This window comes from Hypanus sabinus, chromosome 19 (assembly GCF_030144855.1).
Source record: "Hypanus sabinus isolate sHypSab1 chromosome 19, sHypSab1.hap1, whole genome shotgun sequence".
In the NCBI taxonomy this organism is placed as follows: domain Eukaryota; kingdom Metazoa; phylum Chordata; class Chondrichthyes; order Myliobatiformes; family Dasyatidae; genus Hypanus; species Hypanus sabinus.
The window spans coordinates 58,733,195-58,760,387 of record NC_082724.1 but is presented as its reverse complement, the minus strand read 5'-3'; the positions used below and the strand labels follow the sequence as shown (position 1 = coordinate 58,760,387).

At 39.1% G+C, this 27,193-nt stretch overlaps 1 protein-coding gene across 2 annotated transcripts in view; it reads left to right on the top strand.

Annotated features, from left to right (window-relative positions):
* The window catches only part of ift122 (intraflagellar transport 122 homolog (Chlamydomonas)), a 217,225-nt gene that overhangs the window by 50,462 nt on the left and 139,570 nt on the right, over positions 1 to 27,193 (top strand). For both annotated transcript variants that reach the window (XR_009506855.1, XM_059944491.1), the window contains exons 11-13: positions 3,094 to 3,296; positions 6,098 to 6,235; positions 25,249 to 25,413. Coding sequence is in view for 1 of the 2 variants with exons in the window: in XM_059944491.1 (XP_059800474.1) it covers positions 3,094 to 3,296; positions 6,098 to 6,235; positions 25,249 to 25,413 (506 nt within the window). In the remaining variant the exon portion in view is untranslated. The remainder of the gene's footprint in view (positions 1 to 3,093; positions 3,297 to 6,097; positions 6,236 to 25,248; positions 25,414 to 27,193) is intronic.

The window sequence follows — 27,193 nt, the reverse complement described above, 5'->3', positions numbered from 1 at the left end:
AAATATTCATTTTCCAAAAACCTAAATGTTACAGAGACATTTTTGTATTTCGTTAAAGTAACATAAAGGTGCCTATAAAAAGTATTCACACCCTTGAAAGTTTCCATGATTTTTTATTTTTACAACATTGAATCACAGTGGAATTAATTTGGCTTTTTTGAAACTGATCAACAGAAAAGACATTCATGTCTAAGTGAAAATAAATTTCTACAAATTGGTCTAAATTTATTACAATTATTAAACACAAAATAATTGATAGCATAATTTACTCACCCCCTTCAAATTATTATTTAGTAGATGCACCTTTGGCAGCAATTGCAGCCCCGAGACTGTGTGGAAAGGTCTCTCTATCAGCTTTGCACACCTGGACACTGCAGTTTTTCCCCATTTTTCTTTACAAAACTGTTCAAGCTCTGTCAGATTGCATGGGGCTTATGAGTGAACAGCCCTTTTCAAATCCAGTCACAAATTCTCTGTTGGATCGAGGTCTGGACTCTGGCTTGACCACCCCAGGACATTAACTTTGTTGTTTTTAAGCTATTCCTGTGTAGTTTTGGCTTTATGCTTAAGGTCGTTGTCTTGCTAGAAAACAAGTCTTCCCCCGAGTTACAGTTCTCTTGCAGACTGCGATTTCCCTGTATTTCACTCCATTTGTTTTACCCTCTACCTTTACAAGTCTTCCAGGCCTGCTGCAGAGAAGCATCTCCACATCATAATGCAGCCACTACCTTGCTTCACACTAGGGATGGTGTGTTTTTGATGATGGGCAGTGTTTGGCTCACACCAAACGTAGCTTTTAGTCTGATAGCTGAAAAGCTCAATTTTGTTCCATCAGACCATAGAACCTTCTTCCATCTGACTTCAGAGTCTCCCACATGCCTTCTGCAAACTCTAGCCGAGATTTCATGTGAGTTTTTTTTCAACACTGCCCTTCTGTTTGCCACTCTCCCATAAAGATGCAATTGGTGAAGCACCCAGGCAACAGTTGTATGTGCAGTCTCTTCCATCTCAGCCACTGTAGCTTTTAATTCCTCCAGAGTTGTCATAGGTCTCTTGGTGACCTCCCTCACTAGTCCCCTTCTTGCATGGTCACTCAGTTTTTGAGGATGGCCTGCTCTAGGCAGATTTATAGCTGTGCCATATTCTTTCCGTTTCTTGATGATTGACTTAACTGCACTCCAAGGTATATTCAGTGACTTGGAAATTTTACTTGTATCCATCTCCTGACTTGTGCTATTCAATAACCTTTTCATTGAGTGTGTGTTGGCGCATGGCAAGTGGTTAAGGCGCTCGTCTGATGATCTGATGGTCGCTAGTTCGAGCCTTGGCTGAGGCTGTGTGTGTGTCCTTAACCACACATTGCTCTGTGACGACACCGGTGCCAAGTTGTATGGGTCCTAATGCCCTTCCCTTGGACAACATTGGTGGCGTAGAGAGGGGAGACTTGCAGCATGGGCAACTGCCATACAACCTTGCCCAGGCTTGCGCCCTGGAATTTGCCAAGGTCTATGGAGACTAACTGAGGCCTACCTACACATGGAGTGAGTTGGAGTGTTTTGTCTTCATGGTGTAGTTTTTGCCAGGAAACTACAGACAGACCTTCCATTACAGGTGTATTTTTACTACAGTCAATTGAAACACCTCAACTGTACACAGGTGATCTCTATATGTGAGTTCTAAAACCAGTTGGCTGCAGCAGTGATGATTTGATGTGTCATATTAAAGGGGGTGAATTCTTATGCAATCAATTATTGTGTTTTGTATTTGTAATTAATTTAGATCACCTTGTAGAGATCTGTTTTCACTTTGACACAAAAGAGTCTCTTTCTGGTGATTAGTATAAAAAAAAAGCCAAATTAAATCCACTATGATTTAATGTTGTAACACAGTAATACATGAAAACTTCCAAGGGGAGTGAAATGTTTGTATAAGCACTGTATTGTGACAACCCACTTTCTGCGCAGGCGAACCGGCTCACGAATGGCCAGCGTGCTGGGGGAGACTTTGGTAATGCACCTCTGATGTCATTTCCACCCGGAGAGGGCGGGCGCTAGGGATTAAATGCCAGCGCTGCAAAGTTTGAACAAACTAGTCTCCAAACGACTTACGTGTCGTTATTTCAGTGATGTGTGTAGCACATCGCTACAGTATATCACTTTGCAGGCTCTTTGTGTTCTCAGCGTTTGCGTAACCTAGCTTTATAAAATTTGTAAAAATGGCTATGGTTACACTCAGACTTTCACTCATCATTATTATGGACAACCGACCCTGGTGTGAGATTGGATCACTGAATACCAAGCTGATTTGAAGAGCTTGTGAACGGCTTCAGGTTGGGCAGTGAAATCTGGGCCTGGAGTGAGTTGCTGGGCAGCATGTTCTAGGCCCAGAGCCTTACACTGCAGCAATGCCTGGGCCATAGTGCGGAGAACAATGTTCAGACAATTTAAATGCCAGCCCAAATTTGAGGTGAGAGCCAATTTCACTCACTCTCCGCAATCTTCACTTCTCTCTCCAGGGAGCAGAGCATTTTATTGTTCCATTGTTTGGTCAATTTAAATGGCATCCCAGATAGACTGAAAAGACAGGGATCTGGGGCAAGAGCCGATTTTGTTTGTTCTTCGTGATGGTCATTGCTCTGTCTATAGTGCTGAGGCTATGAAGATTGCCCAGATGTTATGCTCTGTACCCGCTAATACGATGAGCTGATAAGTGGGGCTTTGGGCCTACTCTGGGCTGCTCTGGGGTTCAGATCTGAGGACTCAATTTTTGGTTTGGATTGTTGATGTTCACTTCAATTGTTTGCATGACGTGTGTGTTTTTTTCATTTCTCTTGTACATTGGCTGGTGGTCTTTTGTTTTTATTTTTATATTTTTTTCTTTAATTGGGTAATTTAGGTTTTTTTTCCTATTGCTTTATGGCTACCTGGGAACAAACAAATCTCAAGGCTGTAAAATCTATATATTTGATAAATAAATGTAATTTGAATCTTTGAATCTTTTGATTTCTAAATGTTGAGAGTCCAGTTCAAGTGGGTGTGTTACTTGATAATGTCTAGTTACTACACATTTTGATACATGTTCTCTTTTTTCCAGTGCGTATCAGATGCCGGGAACTAGTGAAGAAGATTGCTATTTATAAAAACCGACTAGCAATCCAGCTGCCAGAAAAAATCCTGATCTATGAGCTCTTTTCAGAAGATAATACTGATATGCATTACCGTGTCAAGGAGAAAATTGCTAAGAAATTTGAATGCAACCTATTGGTTGTGTGCTCCCAACACCTTATCTTGTGCCTGGTATGTTGGTTAATAGATACTACTATTGATAGATAGACTAGTGCAGTTTTTTATAATAGTGATTCAGCTTGACTGTTACATTCTATGTTGGGTGGATTTCTGAGCAGTGGTTCTCAAACATCACTTTAAGGCTGTTGATTGTATTAATTACAGAACTTTAAGAAAGCAAGTTGGATTAAGGTGAATCCCAAGGCATTCTATACATACATCAAGAACCACAGAACCATAAAACATTACAGCACAGAAATAGGCCCTTCTTGGTTGTGCCAAACCATTTTTCTGCCTAGTCCCACTGACCTGCACCTGGGCCATAACCCTCTAAACCCCTCTCATCCATGTTTTTCTTAAATGTCAAAAGTGAGCCTGCATTCACCACTTCATCTGGCAGCTCATTCCACACTCCCACCACTCTCTGCGTGAAGAAGCCCCCCCACCAATGTTCCCTTTAAATTTTTCCCCCTTCACCCTTAACCCATGACCTCTGGTTTTTTTCTCCCCTGGCCTCAGTGGAAAAAGCCTGCTTGCATTCACTCTATCTATACCCATCATAATTTTATACACCTCTATCAAATCACCCCTCATTCTCCTACGCTCCAGGGAATAAAGTCCTAACATATTCAACCTTTCTCTGGAACTCAGTTTCTCAAGTCCCGACAACATCCTTGTAAACCTTCTCTGCACTCTTTCAACCTTATTAATGTCCTTCTTGTAATAAGGTGACCAAAACTGCACATGATACTCCAAATTTGGCCTCACCAATACCTTATACAACCTCAGCATAACATTCCAACTCTTATACTCAATACTTTGATTTATAAAGGCCAATGTACCAAAAACTCTCTTTACAACCCTGTCTACTTGTGACGCCACTTTTAGGGAATTATGTATCTGTACTCCCAGATCCTTCTGTTCTACTGCACTCCTCAGTGTCCTACCATTTAACTTTTATGTTTTACCTTGGTTTGACCTTCCAAAGTGCAATACCTCACACTTGTCCGCATTAAACTCCATCTGCTATTTTTCAGCCCATTCCTCCAACTGGTTCAAGTCCCTCTGCAAGCTTTGAAAACCGTCCTTACTGTCCACTACACCTCCAATCTTTGTATCATCAGCAAATTCACTGATCCAATTTGCCACATTATCATCCAGATCATTGATATAGATGACAAATAACAATGGACCCAGCACTGATCCCTGTGGCACACCACTAGTCACAGGCCTCCACTCAGAGTAGCAATCCTCCACTACCACTCTCTGGCTTCTTCCATTGAGCCAATGTCTAATCCAATTTACTATCTCTCCATGTATACCTAGTGACTGAATCTTCCTAACTAACCTCCCATGCGGGACCTTGTCAAAGGCCTTACTGAAAAGGCCACGTATACAACATCCACTGCCTTCATTTCATCCACTTTCCTAGTAACTTCCTCGAAAAACTCTAATAGATTGGTTAAACATGACCTACCACTCACAAAGCCATGCTGACTGTTTCTAATACGTCCCTGTCTATCCAAATACTTGTAGATCCTATCGCTTAGTATTCCTTTCAATAATTTACCTACTACTGATGTCAAACTTATCGGCCTATAATTTCCCAGCTTACTTTTTGAGCCTTTTTTAAACAACAGAACTACATGAGCTATCCTCCAATCCTCCGGCACCTAACCCGTAGATATCGAAATTTTAAGTATTTCTGCCAGGGCCCCTGCAATTTCAACACTAGTCTCCCTCAAGGTCCGAGGGAATACCCTATCAGGTCCTGCGGATTTATTTACTCTGATTTGCCTCAAGGCAGCAAGCACCTCCTCCTCTTTAGTCTGTATGGTGACATAGCACCTGATTGTTGAGGGGTAATGATATAGCAATCTTTTTTTTAGATTAGAAATTAGATTTAAATTAGAAAACCTTATTGAAAATGTTATTACAAAGAAAGCACGACAATGCAGTTACTTTCTTAAAGTTTGTGAAGATTGCTATGTCAATAGTTATTACCCCTCAACCATCAGGCATTTTCCACTGAGGCTGGGGTAAAAAAACAGAGTACATGGGTTAAAGGTTAAACTGTAACAAACTTCAAAAGATGTGTAGTGAAGAGGATATTCATTGGTTGCATCGCGACCTGGTTTAGAAACATCAATGACCTTGAACAGAAAAGCCTATAACAAGTAGGGGATATGCCCCAGTCCATCATGGGTAAAGCCCTCCCCACCACTGAGCAAATCTACCTGGAGTGTTGTCACAGGAAAGCAACATCCATCATCAAGGACCTCCACCATTCAGGCCACGCTCTCTTCTCACTGCTGCCATCATGAAGAAGGTACATGAGCCTCAGGACCTTTTGCATCACCGTCCAAAAATAGTTATTACCCCTCAACCATCAGGCTCTCGAACCAGAGGGGATAACTTCACTCACCCCATCACTGAACTATTGCTGAAATCTATGGACTCACTTTCATTGACTCTTCATCTCATGTTCTCGATATTTATTAATTATTTCTGCATTATTATTAGTTCTTTTTTGTATTTTTTGTCTTTTCCACATTGCTTGTTTGTCAGTCCTGTTGTGTACTGTTATTGATTCTATTGTTTCTTTCTATTTGCTGTGAATACCTACAAGAAAATGGATCTCAGGATTGTATTTGATAATAAATTTACTTTGAACTTTTGTTTCTCCACTGATTCTGCTTGATCTGCTGATAATATCCAGCATTCTGTTTTATTTTTAAAAGTTGCCTATCATTGGCTTTCTAATTAGCAACTTTCCACTTTGCTATGCTAACTTGCCTTTATGCCCCATGCAGGAGAAAAGATTACAGTGCTTGTCATTCAGTGGTGTGAAGGAGAGAGAATGGCTCATGGAGTCTCTGATTCGCTACATTAAGGTTATCGGAGGACCACCGGGAAGAGAAGGCTTGTTAGTTGGTCTGAAAAATGGTCAGGTAATGTTAACAGAGGAAATCCATAAGAAAATGTGGTACCATTTACATTTATTTTCATTGCCTTTGCTATTCTGAGGAAGACTGAGAAACATATGTTGAATGTCTAACCAAGACTTAATGACAAAACTTTTCCAAACAATAGGGGATCTAATGTGATGTATGGGTGTTTTGTTTTTACAAATCATTAGAAGATAAGGTCCCAAGGAATTCAGGGAGAACTAGTAAAGAGTAGCAAATTAATTTCAGTACAGACAAGTGTGAGGTGATGTATTGAATTTTGGGAAGTCAAACAGCATAGTACTTATACTATGTATGGCAGAGCACTAGGAAATGTAATAGAACAGGGGGATCTTGGAGTGCATGTGTATAGATCATATAACCATAACAGCATGGAAACAGGCCATCTTGGCCCTTCTAGTCCGTGTCGAACACTTGCTCTCACCTAGTCCCACCGACCTCCACTCAGCCCATAACCCTCCATTCCTTTCCTGTCCATATACCTATCCAATATTTTTTTAAATGACAATATCGAACCTGCCTCTACCACTTCTACTGGAAGCTCGTTCCACACAGCTACTACTCTCTGAGTAAAGAAGTTCCTCCTCGTGTTACACTAAACTTTTGCCCCTTAACTCTCAACTCATGTCCTCTTGTTTGGATCTCCCCTACTCTCAATGGAGAAAGCCTATCCAAGTCAACTCTATCTATCCTCCTCATAATTTTAAATACAGGTAGTCCCCAAGTTACGAACGTCTGACTTATGGACCGAGGAAGGAGAATGCCTTCCGCCATTTTAAGTCAGATCGCAACGTCATCCACCATTTTAAGTTGGATCGCGATGCTGTCCGCCATTTTAAGTCGTTGCTGTTGACACTGTGTTGAGTGTTTAACTTTGTATTAGGCTTAAATTTTTCTTAGTAATATTCACCCTGACCCTGCCCTGAGTTCCCGAGTTCGATCCAGTGACAGACCGCTCCCGTGCCGGGTTGATGTCGATCCAGTCCGGGTTGATGTCGAGCTCGCAACTCGACCCCATTAAAAAAAAACACTGCCACCTCCAGTTTAAATTCCCACGTGGAATATTGTGGAGGATCAAATACCTAAACCCAGCACAGCCCCCACTTGTTCCGTTTAGCCTGTCTCAGTGCGGTGGTCTCTAGGACCCAGCGAACCTCAGGAGCCGGCGCTGCTCGGGACCTGCTGCCCACAGTGTTTCTGTTGCATTAACGGGAAGTGATTGCAATTGAAAATAAAGTGGAAATAGTAAAGCATTTGGAAAGAGGTGAAACGCCATCGGTCATTGGAAAAGCGTTAGACTACAGTTGGTCAACAGTCGGAACAATTTTAAAGGATAATGGAGAAAGTGAGAATAATGGAGCATGTGAAAGGCCCTGCCCCGATGAAAACTACAATTATTAGTAAGCAACGCAGTGGTTTAATTATTGCAATACATATGTTTCTTAAGTGTTTTATATGCATAGAAAAGTAAAATATATACTATATACTAAGACAAATGTTTGACTAATTGACGCTAAATAATACCGGATGTACTTGTTCGACTTAAGTACAAATCCGACTTAAAGACAGACTTGGGAATGGAACTCGTACGTAACCCAGGGACTGCCTGTACCTCTATCAAGTCCCCCCTCAACCTTCTACGCTCCAAAGAATAAAGACCTAACTTGTTCAACCTTTCTCTGTAACTTAGGTGCTGAAACCCAGGTAACATTCGAGTAAATCTCCTCTGTACTCTCTCTATTTTGTTGACATCTTTCCTATAATTCAGTGACCAGAACTGTACACAGTACTCCAAATTTGGCCTCACCGATGCCTTGTACAATTTTAACATTACATCCCAACTTCTATACTCAATGCTCTGATTTATAAAGGTCAGCATACCAAAAGCTTTCTTCACCACCCTATCCACATGAGATTCCACCTTCAGGGAACTATGCACCATTATTCCTAGATCACTCTGTTCTACTGCATTCTTAAATCCCCTACCATTTACCATGTATGTCCTATTTTGATTAGTCGTACCAAAATGTAGCACCTCACACTTATCAGCATAAAACTCCATCTGCCGTCTTTCAGCCCCTTCTTCTAACTGGCCTAAATCTCTCTGCAAGCTTTGAAAACCTACTTCATTATCCACAACGCCCCCTATCTTAGTATCATTTGCAATCCTTGAAAGCTTTGTCACAAATAGACAGGATCACTGGGCTTCATCAGTCAGGGCAGTGAGTGTAGGTTGGTATATTATGCTGTAATTGTATAAGTCATTGGTAGGGCTGTGCTTGGAGTTTTGGTTCCCCTATTATAGAAAAGACGAGGTTAAACTGGAAAGAATGCAGAGAAGATTTATGAAGATTTTGCCAGGGCAAGAGGGTCTTAGTTACAGGAAGAAGCTGGCCAGGCTGGTTCTTCATTCCTCCGAATGTATGGGTCAGCCTTAATAAAGCGTTTAACATAATGGGACGTAATGATTATTATTAATTATTTTTGTATTTGCACAGCTTCTTGTCTTTTGCACATTGGCTGCTGGTCAGTCTTTGGCGTAGTTTTATTGATTCTATTGTATTTGTTCTACTGTAAATGCATGCAGGAAAATAAATTTCAGGGTAGTATTTGGAAACATATATGTACTTTGATAATCAATTTACTTTGAACATCGAACTTTGATAAAGTGGGTGGTAACAATCTTTTTCCTCAGGGTAGGGGAGTCCCAAAGTAGGTTTAGGATGAGAGGGGAAAGATTTGAATGAGACCTGAGGGGCATTATCTTCTCACATGGAGCGGACTGAGCTGCCAGAGGAAGTGGTTGAAGCAGATACAATAGTATTATTTAAGAAGCACTTGAATAGGTATGTGGAGGGGTGAGGTTTGTAGGAATATGGGCTGAATGTACGAAATTGAGATTAGCTAGGTTGGTACCATGGTTGACATGGATGTTCTATGTATTACTGGATGATGCTGACTTTGGTTTGACCACAAATGTATGAATTCCTGGTCACCAAACCACAGGGATAGCACAGTGATGCAGGTAATAGAGCTGCTGCCTCAGAGTGCCAGAAATCCAGGTGGTGTGTGAAATTTGCATGTTCTGTCTGTTGCTATGTACTGCTTACTCCACATCACAAAAATGAACATGTCCCTAATCTGTAGGTGAGTGAAAGAGTCTAGGGGAAGTTGATAAGGTGTTGGCAGAATGGAATTAATGTCAGGGTTAGTGTAAATAAGTAGTTGATTAATGGTGCGCAGATTATTGGTCGGTGCCGTATGACCCTGAAAGGAAGGACATGATTGCTGTGAAGAGGTACAAAGGAGATACATCAAACTTAGAATAGAAAGTCTCAGATATGAGATAGACTGGATAGACTGAGTTTGTTTACCTAGAGCAGAGGAAGTTGAGGGAGGATCCGATGGAAGCATACGAAATTCTGAGAGGCATAGATTGGATAGATATTAAGAAATTTTGCCCCTTGGCAGACCTGTCTTAACACCAGAAGGCGAGATGAGGCATGAAATCATTTGAGGGGATTAATCGCTATTCTGAACCGAGAACACAATCTGCAAACTCACTTGCAAGGACTTTTTACAACTCATGTTCTCAGTAGTTTTTTTTTAATTTGCAGTTTTTTTGCACATTGGTTGTTTGTAAATCTTTGTGTGCTTATGTATTGATTTTTGTAAATTCTGTTATATTTTGTATTTCTTTTTTTCTGTAAATGCCTGTAAAGAAATGAATCCCAAGATAATGTGTGTTACCAAATACATACTTTGAACTTCGAGGATGAAATTTTTCATCCAGAGAGTGGTTGCATCACATGGCCTATGAAAATTTTGGAGGTCTGTACTAACAGATCATTTAAGAAGCATAGAAGCATGAAACTGGCCATCCATCCCAACTCATCCAAGCCAACCACTAGGTACCTTTCCATTTTACCAGTACTTCGTCCATAACCGTCTAATCTAATCAGAATACTTAAATACTTTCGGTGACCCAACTTCTTAGGCAGTTTATTCTAATTACTTTCCATTCTCTCGATGAAGTTGATCCTCCTCATTCCCACTGGATCTCTTCCCATTTGCCCCAAATCTATGTCTTCTGTAATTTTTCTACAACTGATTTGTTGAAGAGTTTCCTACATTTATCCCTGTCTTTATCCCATATAGTCTTCTGCACCTCAGTCATCTCTGTCTTAACCTCCTCTCCAAGGAGAAAAGACTGAGCTTCTCAGGTCTTTCATCACTGAACAACTGCATCCCCAGGCAATGTCTTGGTGAATCTCATCTACATTTGTTCCGACACTATCACATCTTTTACCATATCTTCTAGAATTGTATGTAGTCTGATAATCTTGGAGCATAACTTTTGTGTTTATATATTCATTATGTTGTGTAGTGTTGAGCAGGCAGGGGATCTGCAGAAGGACTTGTACAGATTAAGAGAATGGGTAAGGAAGTGGCAAATGGAATGCAGTTATTGAAGTGTATGGTCATGCATTTTTGTTGAAGGGATAAAGGTGTAGATTATTTTCTAAATGCTAGCAAATTCAGTAATCAGAGATGCAACGGAACTTGGTAGTCCTAGTGCTGGATTCTCTAAAGATTAACATGTACAATGCCTATAAGAAGTATTCACCCCCACCCCCTTGGAAGTTTTCATGTTTTACTGTTTTACTACAATGAACTAGTCAATTTTATTTGGCTTTTTTTTGACACTGATCAACAGAAAAAGACTTGTGTCAAAGTGAAAACAGATCTTTAGGAAGTGATCTAAATTAGTTACAAATATAAAACACAAAATAATTGATTGCATAAATATTCACACCTTACAAATCAACATTTAGTAGAAGCGCTTTCGGCAGCTATTACAGCCTTGAGTCTGCGTGGATAGTGCTCTATCAGCTTTGCACATCCAGACACTGCAGTTTTTCCCATTAGTCTTTGCAAACCTACTCAGTCTCTGTCGGGTTGCATGGGGATCATGAGTGAACAGCCCTTTTCAAGTCCAGCCACAAATTCTTAATTGGATTGAGGTCTGGACTCTGAGTTGGCTGCTTCAGGACATTAACCTTGTTGTTTTTAAGCCATTTATGTGTAACTTTGGCTTTATGCTTGGGGTCATTGTCTTGTTAGAAAGCAAGTCTTCCAAGACACAGTTCTCTTGCAGCTGCATCAGATTTTCCTCCAGGATTTCCCTGTATTTTCCTGCATTTATTTTGCCCTCTACCTTCACAAATCTTTCAGGGCCTGCTGCAGTGAAGCATCCCCACAGCATGATGCAGGCATCACTGTGCTTCATGGTAGGGGTAGTGTGTTTTCGATGACGTGTAGTGTTTGGCTTACGCCAAACATAGCTTTTAGTCTGATGGCCAAAAAGCTCAATTTTGGTTTCATCAGATTACCGAACCTTCTTCTACCTGACTTCTGGCGAACTCTAGCTGAGATTTCATGTGATTTTTTTTTTTCAACAGTGGCTTTCTGTTTGCCACTCTCCCATATATATGACCGGTGAAACACCTGGGCTACAGTCGTATGTGCATTTTCTTCCATCTCAACCACTGAAGCTTGTAACTCCTCTGGAGATGTCATGGGTCTCTTGTTGGCCTCCCTCACTAGTCCCCTTCTTGTACGGTCACTCAGTTTTTGAGTGCTCCAGGCAGATTTGCAGTTGTGCCATATTCTTTCCATTTCTTGATTGACTTAACTGTACTCCAAGGGATATTCAGTGTCTTGGAAGTTTTCTTGAATCCATCTCTTGACTTGTGCTTTTCAATAACCTTTTTGTGGAGTTGCTTGGAGTGTTCGTCTTCATGATGTAGTTTTTGCCAGGAAACTGACTCACCAGCAGTTGGACTTTCCAGATACAGGTGTATTTTTACTACAATCAGTTAAAACAGCTCAACTGCACACAGCACAGTCTCTGTTTAACTAGTTATGTGTCTTCTACAGCTAATTGGTTGCACCATGAATGATTTGGTTTTCCATATTAAAGTGGGTGAATGCTTGTGCAATCAATTATTTTGTGTTTTATATTTGTAATTAATTTAGATCACTTTGTTGAGATCTGTATTCACTTTGACATGAAAGAGTCTTTTTCTGTTGATCAGTATTAAATCCACTGTGATTCAATGTTGTAAATCAATAAAACATTAAAATTTCCACAGGGGGTGAATATTGTTGATAGGCACTGTAGGTTGAGTTGACAATTGCAATATTCAAATTCATTTTAAGGAGACTAGAATAGAAGACCATAACATATTTGAGCAGAATTGGACTATTTGACCCATCAAGTCTGCTCCGCCAGTTTATCATGGCTGATCCATTTTTCCTCTCAGCCCCCATCTCCTACCTTCTCCCTGTAATCCTTCTGCCCTGAGCAATCAAGAATCTATCATCCTCTGCCTTAAATATACATAAAGAATTGACCTCCACACCTGCCTGTAGCAACGAATTCCACAGATTCACTACTCTTTGACTAAAGAAATTCCTCTCCATCTCCATTCTAAAAAGATACCTCTGTATGTTGTGATGTGTCCTCTGGTTTTGGACTCTCCCAACATAGGAAATATCTTCTCCACATCCACTCTCTCAAGGCCTTTCACCATTCAATAGGTTTCAATTAGGTCGTACACACTTCTTATGACAAGTTGTTCTCTTTCAGAACCCTGGGGTGTACACTATCAAGTCCAGATGACTTATCTATCTTCAGACCTTTAAGTTTCGCAAGAACCTTATCTCTGATAATAGTAACATCACACACTTCATAAACCCCGACACCTGGAACTTCCACCATACTTTTAATACCTTCCACAGTGAAGGCTGATGTAAAATACTTATTCAGTTCGTCTGTCATTTCTTTGTCCCTCATTGCTACCTCTCCTGCATTGTTTTCCAGTGGTCCGATAACCAATCCCCTGTCTTTTACACTTTATGTATCTGAAGAAGCTTTTGGTATCCTCTTTAATATCATTGACTAGCTTACTTTTGTATTCTATCTTTACCTCCTTAATGACTTTTTAGTTACCTATTGTTATTTAAAAGCAGCCCAATCCTCTAACTTCCCACTTATTTTTGCTCTATTATATATTCCCTCTCTTTGGTTTTATTTTGGCTTTGACTTCTCTTGTTAACCATGGTTGTGTCATCTTGTCTTTAGAATACTTCTTCCTCTTTGGGATGTATATATCCTGCACCTTCCGAATTGCTTCCAGAAATTATAGCCATTTTTTCTCTGCTGTTATCCCTGCCAGTGTTCTTTTTCAATCACTTCTGGCCAATTCCTCTCTCAAGCCTCTGTAATTCCCCTTTACTCCACTGTAATACTGATATATCTGACTTTATCTTCCCCTTCTCAAATTGCAGGATGAAATCAATCATATTGTGATCACTTGCCTTGGGCTCCAATCAATTCCAGTTCATTGCACAACACCTAATCCATAATAGCTTGATCCCCTAAGATGGCTCAACCAGAGATGCTCTAAAAAGCCATCACGTAGGCACTCTAGAAGTTCCCCATTTTGGAATCCAGCACCAACTTGATTTTCCCAATCTACCTGCATATTGAAATTCCCTATGACTGTTGTAACATTGCCCTTTTCAATTTTGTCCGCCTTTTACGTCGCAACTCATCCTGTTGACTACAATTTTGCCCTATCAATAGCCTCTCATTACTACACATTGCCTCTGTTTGTAAACCAACTACTTCATTGTCAGCACTATCACTCCAGTTGCAACCCTTGCCAAATTAGTTTAAACCCACCCGAACAACTCTAGCCAACCTGCCTGCAAGGATGTTGGACCCCCTTAAGTTCAGTTATAGCCCATCCCTTTTGTACAGGTCATCGCTTCACCCAAAAGAGATGCCAGTGATCCATAAATCTGAACCCCTGCCCCCTGCACCAGTCCCTCAGCCACATATTCACCTGCCAAATCATCCTGGGGCGTGGCACAGGCAATAATCAAGAGATTACGACCCTAGAGGTCCTGTTTCTCAGCTTTCTATGTAGCTTCCTGAAGTTTCTCTTCAGGACCACCTCACCTTATCTGCTTATGTCGTTAATGCCACTATGTCCCAGGACTTCTGGCTGCTCACCCTCACCCTTCAGGATGTCATGGACACCTTCCGAGACATCCCTGATCTTGGCACCTGAGAGGCAAAATGCCATCTGGGTGTCCTTATCATGCCCACATAGCCTAGTTTCTGTTCCTCTGACTAAAGAATCTCCTATCAACACTGCAGTTCTCTTCACCTCTCTGTTCTTCTGAGCCACAGCAGCAGACTCAGTGCCAGAGACCCGGTCACCCCTCCCACCCTCCCCACCCCCGGTAGGTGGCCCCCTTAATAGTATCTAAAGTTGTATACCTATTGAGGGGAGTGGCCACAGCTGTACTTTGCACTGGCTGTACATTTCCCCTCCTTCTCCTGTCTTCTGCAACTGAGGGGTGACTACTTCCCTGTAGCTCCTGTCTTATCACCTTCTCAATTTCCCATATGAGTCGTTGCACCTGGCACAGATGTGTTTATCTGAGAGACTGAACATCTCCCAGACTTCCCACGGCCCACACACAGTGCAAAACTCTGCCCCTGGAGCTATTCTCACTAAAGTACCGCTCTCTATCAGATGAGGACTGAATAAATAAGAATAGAGAAAAAGTAACTTACAAGATAATTTCCTCACCCAAGCTTGATCTCGCATAAGCCTAATGAGCCACAGCCAATCTAAAGACTGGTACACTCACAAGAATGGCTACTCTGCTTGTGTCTGTGTTACTTGTATCCCCCTTTCTAATGGATCTCTCACTGATTGGTCACTCTTCAACTCAGAGGAACTGCTGTGAAACTCTGCTTTTAAAATGCCAATTGCTGTCCTGGTTTTAAAGGATGCTGTTTTTGTGCACCCCTGATGTAGATTGTTAAAAGCAAAGATGCAATACTGAAGCTTTTTAAGGCTGTATTTGGAGTATCGTGAGCAGTTTTTGGTCCTTATCTAAGAAAGTATGTGCTGTGGGATTGGACAGGGTCCAGAGCTTGTTCACTGTAATGATCCCTGGAATGAAAGGGTTAACCCCTGGGGAGTGTTTCCTGGTTTTGGGCCTTTACTTGATGGTTTCAGAAGAATGGCAGGGAGGTAGTGAAATCCCGATGAAACCTACTGAGTATTGAAAGGCTAGATAGAGTGTGTTTGGAGAGGATGTTTCCTACAGTAATTCTGGTCTAAGACCAGAAGACACAATCTCAGAATGCAAGTGTATCCCTTTAAGACAGAGGTGAAGGGCGATTTCTTTAGCAAAAGGGTGGTGAGTCTGTAGGGTTCATTGCCACAGGTGGCTGTGGGGGTCAAGTACCTTTAAAGCAGAGGTTGATATGTGCTTGATTAGTAATGATGTCAAAGGTTACAGGGAGAAGAGGATTGAGAGGGAGAACAAATCAGCCATGATCGAATGGTAGAGCAGACTCTATGGGCCAAATGACTGAATTCTGTCCCTACATCTTGTGGTCTTTATTGAGATGGTCATACCCAAGGTACAGGCTTCAAATAGGTGAGTGACCCCCAGGCAAATTAAATAGACAGTGTAGTGTTCCCCTGTGACCACTCCACTCAGCAAATATACCCCTTTGGTTACTGCTGGGGGTGATAACCTGTCAGGGCACAGCAGCAGCCACCAGGTCATTTGCTGTGAGATTCAGCAGGGAAAGGTAAAGTCAGACAGAGCAATAGCCACAGGACTCGATAAGGGTACAGAGAAGAGATTTTGTGGCCACAAAAGAGACAACAGGATGGTGTGTTGCCTCCTGGATGTCAGGGATGACTATATCTCAGAGTGATTGCAGAATATTCTCTAAGGTGAGGGTAAGTAGCCAGAGGCTGTGGTACACATTGGGCCAATTAGACAGGTAGAAAGGTGAAGAGATTCTGCCCAGTGAGTACAGGGAATTAGGAAGGAGACTGAAGTGTAGGCCATTGAAAGTAGTAATCTCTGGATTATTCCTTGTGCCATGCAGGAATAGAAAGATAGAAGTAATGAATGAGTGGCTGAGGAACTGGTGCAGGGGGACAGGATTTCAAGTTCTTCGGATCATTGAAAGCTCTTCTGAGATTGGGATGACATATAAGAGAGACAGAAGGCACCTTCACTGGAGGGGAACCAATATCCTGGTCGGGAAGTTTATTAGTGCTACTTGGGAGGGTCTAACCTAGTTTCGCAGGGGGGGATGGGAACAGAGCCCTAGGTCAGAAAGTGGAGGAGATTGAGAGGGAAGGTAGATGTTATGATCAGTTACAACAGGCAGGGGCAAGGTAATAGACACAATGGGATAGATGGGTTGAAGTGTGTGTATTTTGTGCTCGGAATATAATGGGTAAGGATGATGAATTTAGAGCATGGACCAGGGCACAGAACTTTGATATTGTGGCCATATCAGAGACGTTGTTGAGAGAGAGAAAGAGGAATGGGCGTTTTGTATTCCTGGGTTTCAATCTTTTAGAAAAGACAGGAGACTTATATGGGTGAAGAGGGGGTATGGTGATATTAATCAGGAACAATATCACAGCTGCACTCAGTGGGAACATAATTAAGGGCTCAACCTCCACCTCCAAGTACATATTGCTTGAGTGGTCCTATCCACTCTTTAGTTATCCTTTTGCTCTTGTACATATAGAATGCCTTGGGCATTGTTGATGGCTTTTAATACCCTTCATGGCTTTCTGAATTGCCTCCTTAGTGCTTTATGGCTTCTTTATTTTTGTGTAGAACTCAAAAATAAGTAAGGTGCATTCACTCTAGAAATAGACTACAGATCTCCACAGAGCCCATCAACGGCCAGTCTTGCTGTCTTTGATGTTCCAGCTCATGCTACACTTCAGTTCGCAACACCAGCGAGAATTCATGTCCATAGGGCCACGTAAGTACCCAAAGGCACCTGACTTCAGGCTGAAACTGATCATATTGAAACACGGCTGATTGGTGGAACACGCTGCCTTACTGAACCACAGTTGGAGTGCTGCTGTAGATCAAAGATCCCAACAAGACCCATCCACCCTGAAAAGGAAGTTAGAAACATTAGAATAGGAACAATTTAACTGCTTTGCTGATGAGCTGGGAGAAGTCACCTTCTGGTGTCATCTTTAGTTCTGCCCAAAGGTAGAAGGTAGTCAAGACCTTAGTGAAAGTGGTTTAGATGGGGTAGATTTTGTTAGGTAGATCCAGGAAGGGTTTTTAAATCAATGTGTAGATAGTCCAACAAAAGAGGGGCAATACTAGACCTGGTGTTGGGTAATGAGCATGGTCAAATGACTGGCCTTTTTGGGAGGACAGTTAAGAAAAAGTGATTTCAACTCTTTTAAGTTTTACTTTAGCAATGGTTAAGTCTTGACCTTGTGGGAAGTATTAAATTGGAGCAGGGCAAATGAGGCAGGGAATAAGGAGAATTAATTAGAACAGCTGTTTTGGGGGGCAAGCCTACATCTGACAAGTGGAGGTTGTTTAAAGACCAAATCCACAGAGTACAGGACAGGTAAGTTCCATTAAGAAGGAAGGACAAGAGTGGCAATGTCAAAAAACCTTGGATGTCGAGAGAGGTAGTGAATTTAGTCAAGAAGAATAAGGAAATATATATAAATTTTAGGAGCTAAGATTAAACAGAACCTTTGAGGATTATAAAGAAGTCAGAAAAGAACTTGAGAACAAAATTTGAGAAGCTGGGAGGGACCTTAAAACATATTTGGCAAGTAGGATTAAAGAGAATCCCAGGGTATTCTATTTATACAAGTGGGCATGGCAAGGACCACTCAAGCAACTTGGAGGTAGAGAGTGTAGCTGAGTTCCTCAGTGAGTACTTTGCATCATTATTGATCAAGGAGAAGAATGTGAAGGATAGCGAGATCATTGAGTTTCTTGTGAATATGTTGGGGTATTTTGAGATAAAGAAGGAGGAAGTGTCGAGACTCTAGTAGAATGTAAAAGTGGTTAAGTCCCTGTGACCTGATGGGACATGTACTCAGGTTATTAACACGCAAGAGCTGAGATTGCTGAATCCTTGACCAATATCTTCAGGTCCTCCCTGGTCACAGTTAAGGTTTGAAGAAATGGTGAGTAGCTAATGTTCCATTATTCAAGCAGGGATAATCCAGGAAACTGTAAACCTATGTGTCTCACATCATTATAGGGTTACTGGAAAGGATTCTTATGGATTGGATTTATCATTTGGGAAAACTGTGGCTTAGTTAGTAATAACTGCATTTCTTTGTGTGAAGCAACTCGTGCCTTATGTTTTTTGAGAGTGTGACAAAAGTGATTAACGAAGGTCAAGCCATGGATGTCGTCTACATGATTTTAAAAAGAGATTTGACAAGTTCCCTCATGGGAGGCTTATCCAGAAGTTTAAAGATATGTGAGATCCATTGTGAATTGAAGGTTGAGATTCAGAATTGGCTTGCCCGTTGAAGACAGGATAGTGGTCGACAGGACTTACTCTGACTGGAGGTCTGTGACTAGTGTTCCTCAGGGGTCTGTACTAGGAACTGGGTTAGTAAGTTCGCAGATATACAAAGATAGGTGGTATTGTTAATAGCCTAGAGCAGTGGTTGGGGACCACTGGCTTAGAAGATGGACAAAACGTACACTGGAATATGGATCAGTTGCAGATATTGGCAGAAAAGTGCGCCGTGTGAATTGTTGCACTTTGGGAAATCAAATCTAAAAAGTCTACACTATTAATGGTGAGACCCTCAGCAATGTTGATGGGCAGAGGGATCTTGGAGTCCAAGTTCATAGCTCCCTCAAAGTGGCTGCGCAGGTTGATAGACTGGTAAAGACATACAGGGGGGGACGTCATGTGATGACATAGGATGGAGACGCGGGAACCCAGCTCTCCTGTAAAAAATCAGTAAATTAATGTTTAAGTGAAGAAAAGTTAGTCAATACTTTCTAAAAGTTACTTATAAACTACTCCGGACTGTTTCAAGTTAAGCCTCACAAACAGAAGATGAAGAAAACTACTACCGTGAAGACAACGCAAGTTGGAACAGAATCAAGGCCCACTTCTGCCAAAGAACCACGGGCTCAGGTACATTTTACCTCCGGCGATACAGAACAGGAAACTGCGGCAATATTGACCATTTCTAAAGAAAAAGACCAATGAGAACTGTGCAAACGTGAAGGAAGGAGCATGCGCAAATGAGAGCAACCTGAACTACAAATCCCAGTTACGATTGAAATCGAAAGTGAAAGTGAATCTGAGGTAGATTCAGATTCTCTGGAAGAATCAGACGAAGATGGAGGTAAAAGTTTTTCTGGAAATATAGAAAAGTCTTTGATGCAAATAATGCGTAAATTAGAAAAATTAAATGCATTAAAAGTAATTTTAAAAATGATAATTATGGAGATTATATTTGATAAAATGACAAAAAGACAGGAAAAAATGGAAAAGAGAATGATAGATTTGGAAGCTACAACGGAAGACATGGTTGAAAGAATGAATAAAATGGAAGATGATATTACTGCCTGGACATCAGAAAGAAAACAATTGTTGGAAAAAATGGATAAGCTTGAAAATTTTAGTAGACGAAACAATATTAAAATTTTTGGACTTAAAGAAGATATAGAAGGAGAAGATCCAAATAAATTTTTTTCAAAAATGGATCTCTGAAAACTTGGAAATGGAAGGAGAATCTCTAATTGAAATTGAAAGGGCCCATAGAGCCTTAAGGTCAAGACCTCAAGCTGATCAAAATCCACGATCAATTTTGATAAAATGCTTAAGACACCAAGATAAAGAAAAGATCCTGAAGGCGGCTGCCCAATGTGCCAAAAAGAGAAACGGGCCATTGATGATAGAAGGGAAAGCAGTTCTTTTCTATCCTGATATAAGTTATAACCTTTTGAAGAGAAAGAAGGAATTTAATCCAGTGAAAAAAGCTTTATGGGAAAAGGGTTATAAATTTATAATGCGTTACCGAGCAACACTGATAATTTTTTTGGAGGATGGAAAAAGAAGATTTTTTACCAATTATCGAGAAGTGGAGGAGTTGGCACAAAAACTCCCAATTATTCACTAGCTACACATAGAGATTTCCAAGCGTAATGGATTAAAGATGAAGACAGAGACAGTGAATGGAAGTGATAGACATTTAAGGATGATATGGGGAGAAAGGCAAAATTTGAGAACTACTAATTGAGAATAGTATTTTTTTTTCTTCTTTTATATATATGTACTTTTTTTATGTTGCAGGCGGGCTGGGGAGCTTTGGATCAATTACTGCGGGATTCACGTGTGTAATCATGGCGATAGCCATGACCCGTACAACAGAGGGGGGTAATGTTGTGTTCTTTTTTTTTACACAACATTAGTAGGGGGGTATTTTGTTTTTTTCTTTATAATCTATTTTTCTTCTGTCTTTCTGCCTGGATGATCGGTGGGGACACACATAGCAACATGGAGAATTTTAAAAAGATTCCCCAAGATACCACGAAAGTTGAAAGATTAGGTATTATTATAGATTGGAGTAACACAATTAAAAATAATGACTAATTTACTGAGTTTTTAAAGTTTTAATGTTAATGGGCTTAATGGCTTAAAGAAAAGAAAAAGAATCGACATACGTTAAAAAAATGAAAATAGATATAGCTTCTATACAAGAAACACACTTAACAGAGATAAAACATCAGAAATTAAAAAGAGACTGGGTTGGAAATGTTATTGCAGCTTCATTTAATTCAAAGGTGAGAGGAATTGCAATTTTGGTTAATAAAAATTTACCAATTAAAATACAAAATGTATTAATTGGTTCTGCGGGAAGATATGTAATTATACATTGTCAAATTTTTTCAGAACTATGGACTCTTATGAATATTTATGCACCAAATGAAAATGATGTAAAATTTATACAAGAGGTCTTTTTGAATTTGGCTAATGCACATGACAAAATATTAATAGGTGGTGATTTTAACTTTTGTCTAGATCCAGTTTTAGATAGATCAACAAAGGTTGTCACAAAATCAGAAGTAGCAAAATTAACTTAATCATTGATGAAAGATTTAAATTTGATTGATATATGGAGAAGTATTAACCCAAAAGAAAGAGATTATTCATTTTATTCAAATAGACATAAAACATATTCAAGGATTGATTTTTTCCTATTATCAATGAATATTCAAGACAGAGTGAAAAATAAGGAATATAAAGCGAGAATATTGTCAGATCATTCTCCTTTGATAATGATAATGATAGATAAAGAGGAATCAATTTATAGATGGAGATTTAATTCAATATTACTAAAACATCAAGATTTTTGTGATTTTATGAAAAAGCAGATTCAGTTCTTTTTAGATACAAATTCACATTCAGTTGATGATAAATTTATATTGTGGGAAGCAATGATGGTATATTTGAGAGGCAGATAATGTTATACTTCTAAAATTAAGGAATATATGATAGAAATAGATCAATTGGAAAAAGAGATTACAAAATTAGAAAAAGAATCTCAAAGATGTATGACAGAAGAAAACGAAGACAACTCATTCACAAGAAGTTACAATATAATGCACTTCAGACATACCAAACAGAAAAAGCAATTATGAGAACTAAACAGAGATATTATGAACTAGGTGAAAGATCACATAAGGTCCTTGCATGGCAGTTAAAAACAGACCAGACTTCTAAAACGATAAATGCAATTTGAACTAGAGTAAATAAAGTTACTTATAAAACTTTAGAAATTAATGAAACATTCAAGAATTTTTATTCCGAATTGTATAAATCAGATTCACAAAATGATAATGTCAAGATAGAAAGGTTTTTATCGCAAATAACTCTTCCAAAATTGAATACGGAAGAACAGAAGGGATTAGATATGCCTTTTACATTAAAAGAGGTCGAAGAAGTGCTAGGATCATTTCAAAGTAATAAATCTCCAGGAGAAGATGGTTTTCCGCCTGAATTTTATAAAAAGTTTAAAGATTTATTAATTCCTCCTTTTATGGAGTTAATACATCAAGCGGAAAGAACGCATACACTTCCAGAATCTTTTTCGACAGTTCTTTTAATAGTATTGCTAAAAAAAGATAGAGATCTTTTAAAGCCAACATCATATAGACCTTTGTTAAACACTAATTATAAAATAATAGCAAAAATCTTATCTAACAGATTATCTAAATACTTACCAAAATTAATACATATGGATCAAACAGGATTTATTAAAAATAGACAATCAGCAGATAATGTAACTCGGTTATTTAGTATAATTCATTTGGCTCAAAAGAGGGAGAAAATGAGTGTGGCAGTTGCTTTAGATGCAGAAAAATCATTTGATAGATTGGAATGGGATTTTTTATTTAAGGTATTGGAAAAATATGGATTAGGAGTATCTTTTATAAAATTGATTAAAACCTTAAATACTAATCCCAAAGCTAAAGTAATGACAAATGGTCAAATTTCAAAACCATTTCAGTTAACAAGGTCAACTAGGCAAGGTTGACCATTATCACCTGCTTTATTTGTGTTGGTGATAGAACCATTAGCTGAATTAATTAGAAAGACCCTGATATTAAGGGTTTCAGAGTTAACCAGGAGGAATACAAGATTAACTTATTTGCTGATGATGTTCTGCTTTATTTAACAAACCCATTGCACTCGTTGCGTAAATTATTCTCTAGATTAGAAGAATATGGGAAAATAGCAGGTTACAAAATAAATTGGGATAAAAGTGAAATTTTACCTCTTACTAAAGGAGATTATAGTCAATGTCGATTAATAACTCAATTTAGATGGCCGACAAACGGTATAAAATGTTTAGGTATAAGAGTCGATAATGATATAAAGAACTTACATAAATTAAATTATTTACCATTATTGAAAAAAATTCAAGAAGATGTTGATAAATGGTTGATATTACCAATAACATCAGTAGGTAGAGTAAATACCGTAAAACTGAATATATTCCCTAGACTACAATACTTATTCCAATTACTACCAATACAACTACCCCAGAAGTATTTTCAAGAGTTAAGTAAGTATGTGAGGAAGTTTCTTTGGAAAGGTAAGATGTCAAGAATATCGTTTGGAAAATTGACATGGAAATTTGATCTAGGAGGGTTACAACTTCCAAATTTTAAGAATTATTATAAAGCAAATCAACTTAGATTTATTGCATCTTTTTTTGAGAAAGATAGACCGGCATGGATTAGAATAGAACTAGATAAAATAGGAGAAAATACACCAGAAGATTTTATATACAAATGGGAATCTAAATGGATACGGGAAAAGAAAGAATCTCCTATATTAAAACATCTGATTGACTTATGGAATAAGATAAATGTTGATGATGAGACAAAGAAATCTTTATTAGCAAAGAGATCTTTAATTCAAAATAGACATTCCTTTTACAATGGATAATCAGCTATTATATAATTGGTTTCAAAAAGGGATTAGATATTTGGGAGATTGTTTTGAAGGAGGTATATTAATGTCATTTGATCAATTAAAGAATAAATATAAAGTATCAAACAACACTACAACACTCTTTTTTGTTACTTCCAATTAAGGGCTTATTTAAGAGAAAAATTAGGTCAAACAATGTTATTGCCGAAATCTAATGAAATAGAAACTTTAATTCAGAAAGGAAAAACTAAAAAATTTATTTCTTGTATGTGTAGTTTGATTCAAAAACAGGCAATTAAACAAGGAATTCATAAGTCAAGACAAAAATGGCAAAGTGATTTGAATATTAAAATTGAAGAAACAAGTTGGTCAAGACTATGTCTTGACAGTATGACAAATGCAACAAATGTCCGGTTAAGATTAGTGCAATATAATTTTTTACATCAATTATATATTACACCACAAAAAATAAATAAATTAAATCCAAATTTATCTGATCAGTGTTTCTGATGTAACCAAGAAATCGGTACTTTTTTACATTCTACTTGGTCTTGTTCTAAAATTCAACCTTTTTGGACAAATTTAAGAGTTTTATTGGAACGCAACTTCCACATAATCCAATATTATTTTTATTAGGCGATATTGAAGGGATAAAATCAAAACCCAAATTGAATAAATATCAGAAAGAATTCATAAAAATTGCACTGGCAGTAGCCAAAAAGGCTATTGCAATTATTTGGAAATCGGATTCATACTTAAGTATAGATCGTTGGAAGAATGAAATTTCCAGCTGTATTCCACTTGAAAAAATTACTTATAATTTAAGAGATAAATATGAAACAGTTTTGAAAATTTGGCGCCCTTATTTACAAAAGACAGGATTAAATATATAGGTGCTCCGAAGATAAAATAATTGGTTATTTGGGGAAAGAAATAAATATATATACTAAAGTTATTACGAACTTCGTGGAGCATGTGGGGATCTTCCGATATCCAGGCACTCTCTCTTTTTTTTCTTTTTCTTTTTTTCTATAGGGATGTTGGAGGGGGAGGGTATATATATATTTTTTCTTTCTGTAATCATTTGAAAACACAATAAAAAAAAGTTTAAAAAAAAGACATACGGCGTGCTTGCCTTTAGTAGTCAAGCAATTTAGTTCAAGAGTAATAAAGCGATGTTGTGGCTTTAAAAACTATTTAGGTTACATCTGGGTTATTAAATTCAGTTCTGATCACCTCATTATAGGAAGGGTGTGGAGACCTAGAAGAGGGTGCAGAAAGCATTTACTAGGTGCTGGATAAACCTAGGGCAGGCAGCACTGATGGAGAATGAAACAGGGTTATGTTTCAAGTTAATGACTGTTATCAGAGCAGGGTGAACTGAGGGAAAACAAAGGGTAGGTGTGAAAGGAGGAAATCCAGATGACAAAAAAGTGCTGACTGTGAGAGGATGGTGGAAGTTTATAAATCATGGCAGGTCTTTCTGGAGGACTTGTAAATAGAAGGAAGTGAATGAATGAAAAAAGACATCCCTGCAACTGCGACAGAACTTTGCAGCAGCTGAAGTTTTTTTTTTGTTTTTGGAAATGCTTTATCTGTTAATATGTACCCTATTTGTTCATTGTAGATTCTGAAAATATTTGTTGACAATCCCTTTGCGATTGTGCTTCTGAAGCAAGCTACTTCTGTACGCTGTTTAGACATGAGCATGTCTCGCAACAAGCTGGCTGTGGTGGATGAACACAATACATGCCTTGTATATGATTTAAGTACCAAGGAACTTCTTTTCCAGGTATGTTGGGTATCGTCGTGATGTAATATTCACTTTTAGTTGTATGTTGCAACATACTTGTTCTCAGTTGCAGACTTGTAATTGTATATCTGTTCTGTCCCTGAACCATTTTCTTTCCTGTTAAACTCTTCTGTGTCCTTGACACTCACCTATGTTGTAAGTGGGAGGAATTTGTGGATTTGATCATCATTGAGATTGAGGAAAAGAAATGCCCTGCCAGAGTGTTGTTGATTGGTCAAAATTATGGACTGAGTTTAGAATGTGGATGAAAGTAATGTGCAACTGCCCTCCACTGATTGTATGTTTCTGAAGGAGATTACCCTGTTTTATCCAGTTTCTTTCCTCCTTGTTTTCTAACTGGTTTAACTTTGTTTGAGTCATAGTGTTGTACAGCAGAAAAATTGGTCCTTCAGCTCACCACGTCCATGCTGACCTTTTAGCACATTCTCACTAATCCCATTTGCTTGCGTCAGGACCCTATCCTTCTATGCTTTGTGTATCTAAATGTCTCTTAAAGTTAGTAATTATATCTGATACTACCACGATAGGGTCTTTTAAGAGACTTTTGGATGGTACATGAAGCTTAGAAAAATAGAGGGCAGTAGGTAAGCCTAGTAATTTCTAGGGTAGGGACATGTTCGGCACAACCTTGTGGGCTGAAGGGCCTGTATTGTGCTGTAGGTTTTCTGTGTTTTCTATACCACCATGTCCTCTAACAGCATCTTCCAGGCAATTCAAAGACTCTTGTAGACACTACTTTAATGCCTTTAGTAACTCTGCATTGCACCACTGTCTCAGGCAGTCCATTCCAGGTCCTCTTGCTGGAAAAAGTTTCTACTCAGATTCTGTCTAAATCTCTTATCCCTTACTCTGAAATTTATGCACTCTAGTTTTTTCTTTTTCTGCTATGAGGAGAAGATTCCTGCAGTTAATCCTATATATACCATTCATAATTTTATATATCTCACTAATGACTCCTCTTAATCTCCTCTGCTCCAGGAAAAACAGATCTAGTCTTTCCCAGGTAGCATCTTGGTAAATGATTTCTGCTCTCTTTCCAGTACTGTTATATCCTTAGTAAAGGGTGTTGAAGGGAATTCCACTAGTGTTCTGACTCTACTCCAGCTGAAATCTGACTATTGTAATAGAAGAACACAGAACAATACAGCACAGTACAGGCCATTCGACCCACAATGTTGTGCTGACCCTTAAACCCTGCCTCCCATATAACCCTCCACCTTAAATTCCTCCATATACTTATCTAGTAGTCTCTTAAATTTCACTAGTGTATCTGCCTCCACCACTGACTCAGGCAGTGCATTCCACGCACCAAACACTCCCTGAGTAAAAAAAAATATTCCTCTAATATCCCCCTTGAACTTTCCTCCCCTTACCTTAAAACCATGTCCTGTTATATTGAGCAGGGGAAGTGGTGCCCTGGGGAAGAGGCTCTGGCTGTCCACTCTATCTATTCCTCTAAATATCTTGTATACCTCTATCATGTCTCCTCTCATCCTCCTTCTCTCCAGAGAGTAAAGTCCCAGCTCCCTTAGTCTCTGGTCATAATGCATATTCTCTAAACCAGGCAGCATCCTGGTAAATCTCCTCTGTACTCTTTCCAATGCTTCCACATCCTTCCTATAGTGAGGTGACCAGAACTGGACATAGTACTCCAAGTGTGGCCTAACCAGAGTTCCATAGAGCTGTATCATTGCCCCGCGACTCTTAAACTCTATCCCTCGACTTATGAAAGCCAGGCTTTCTTAACTACCCTATCTAT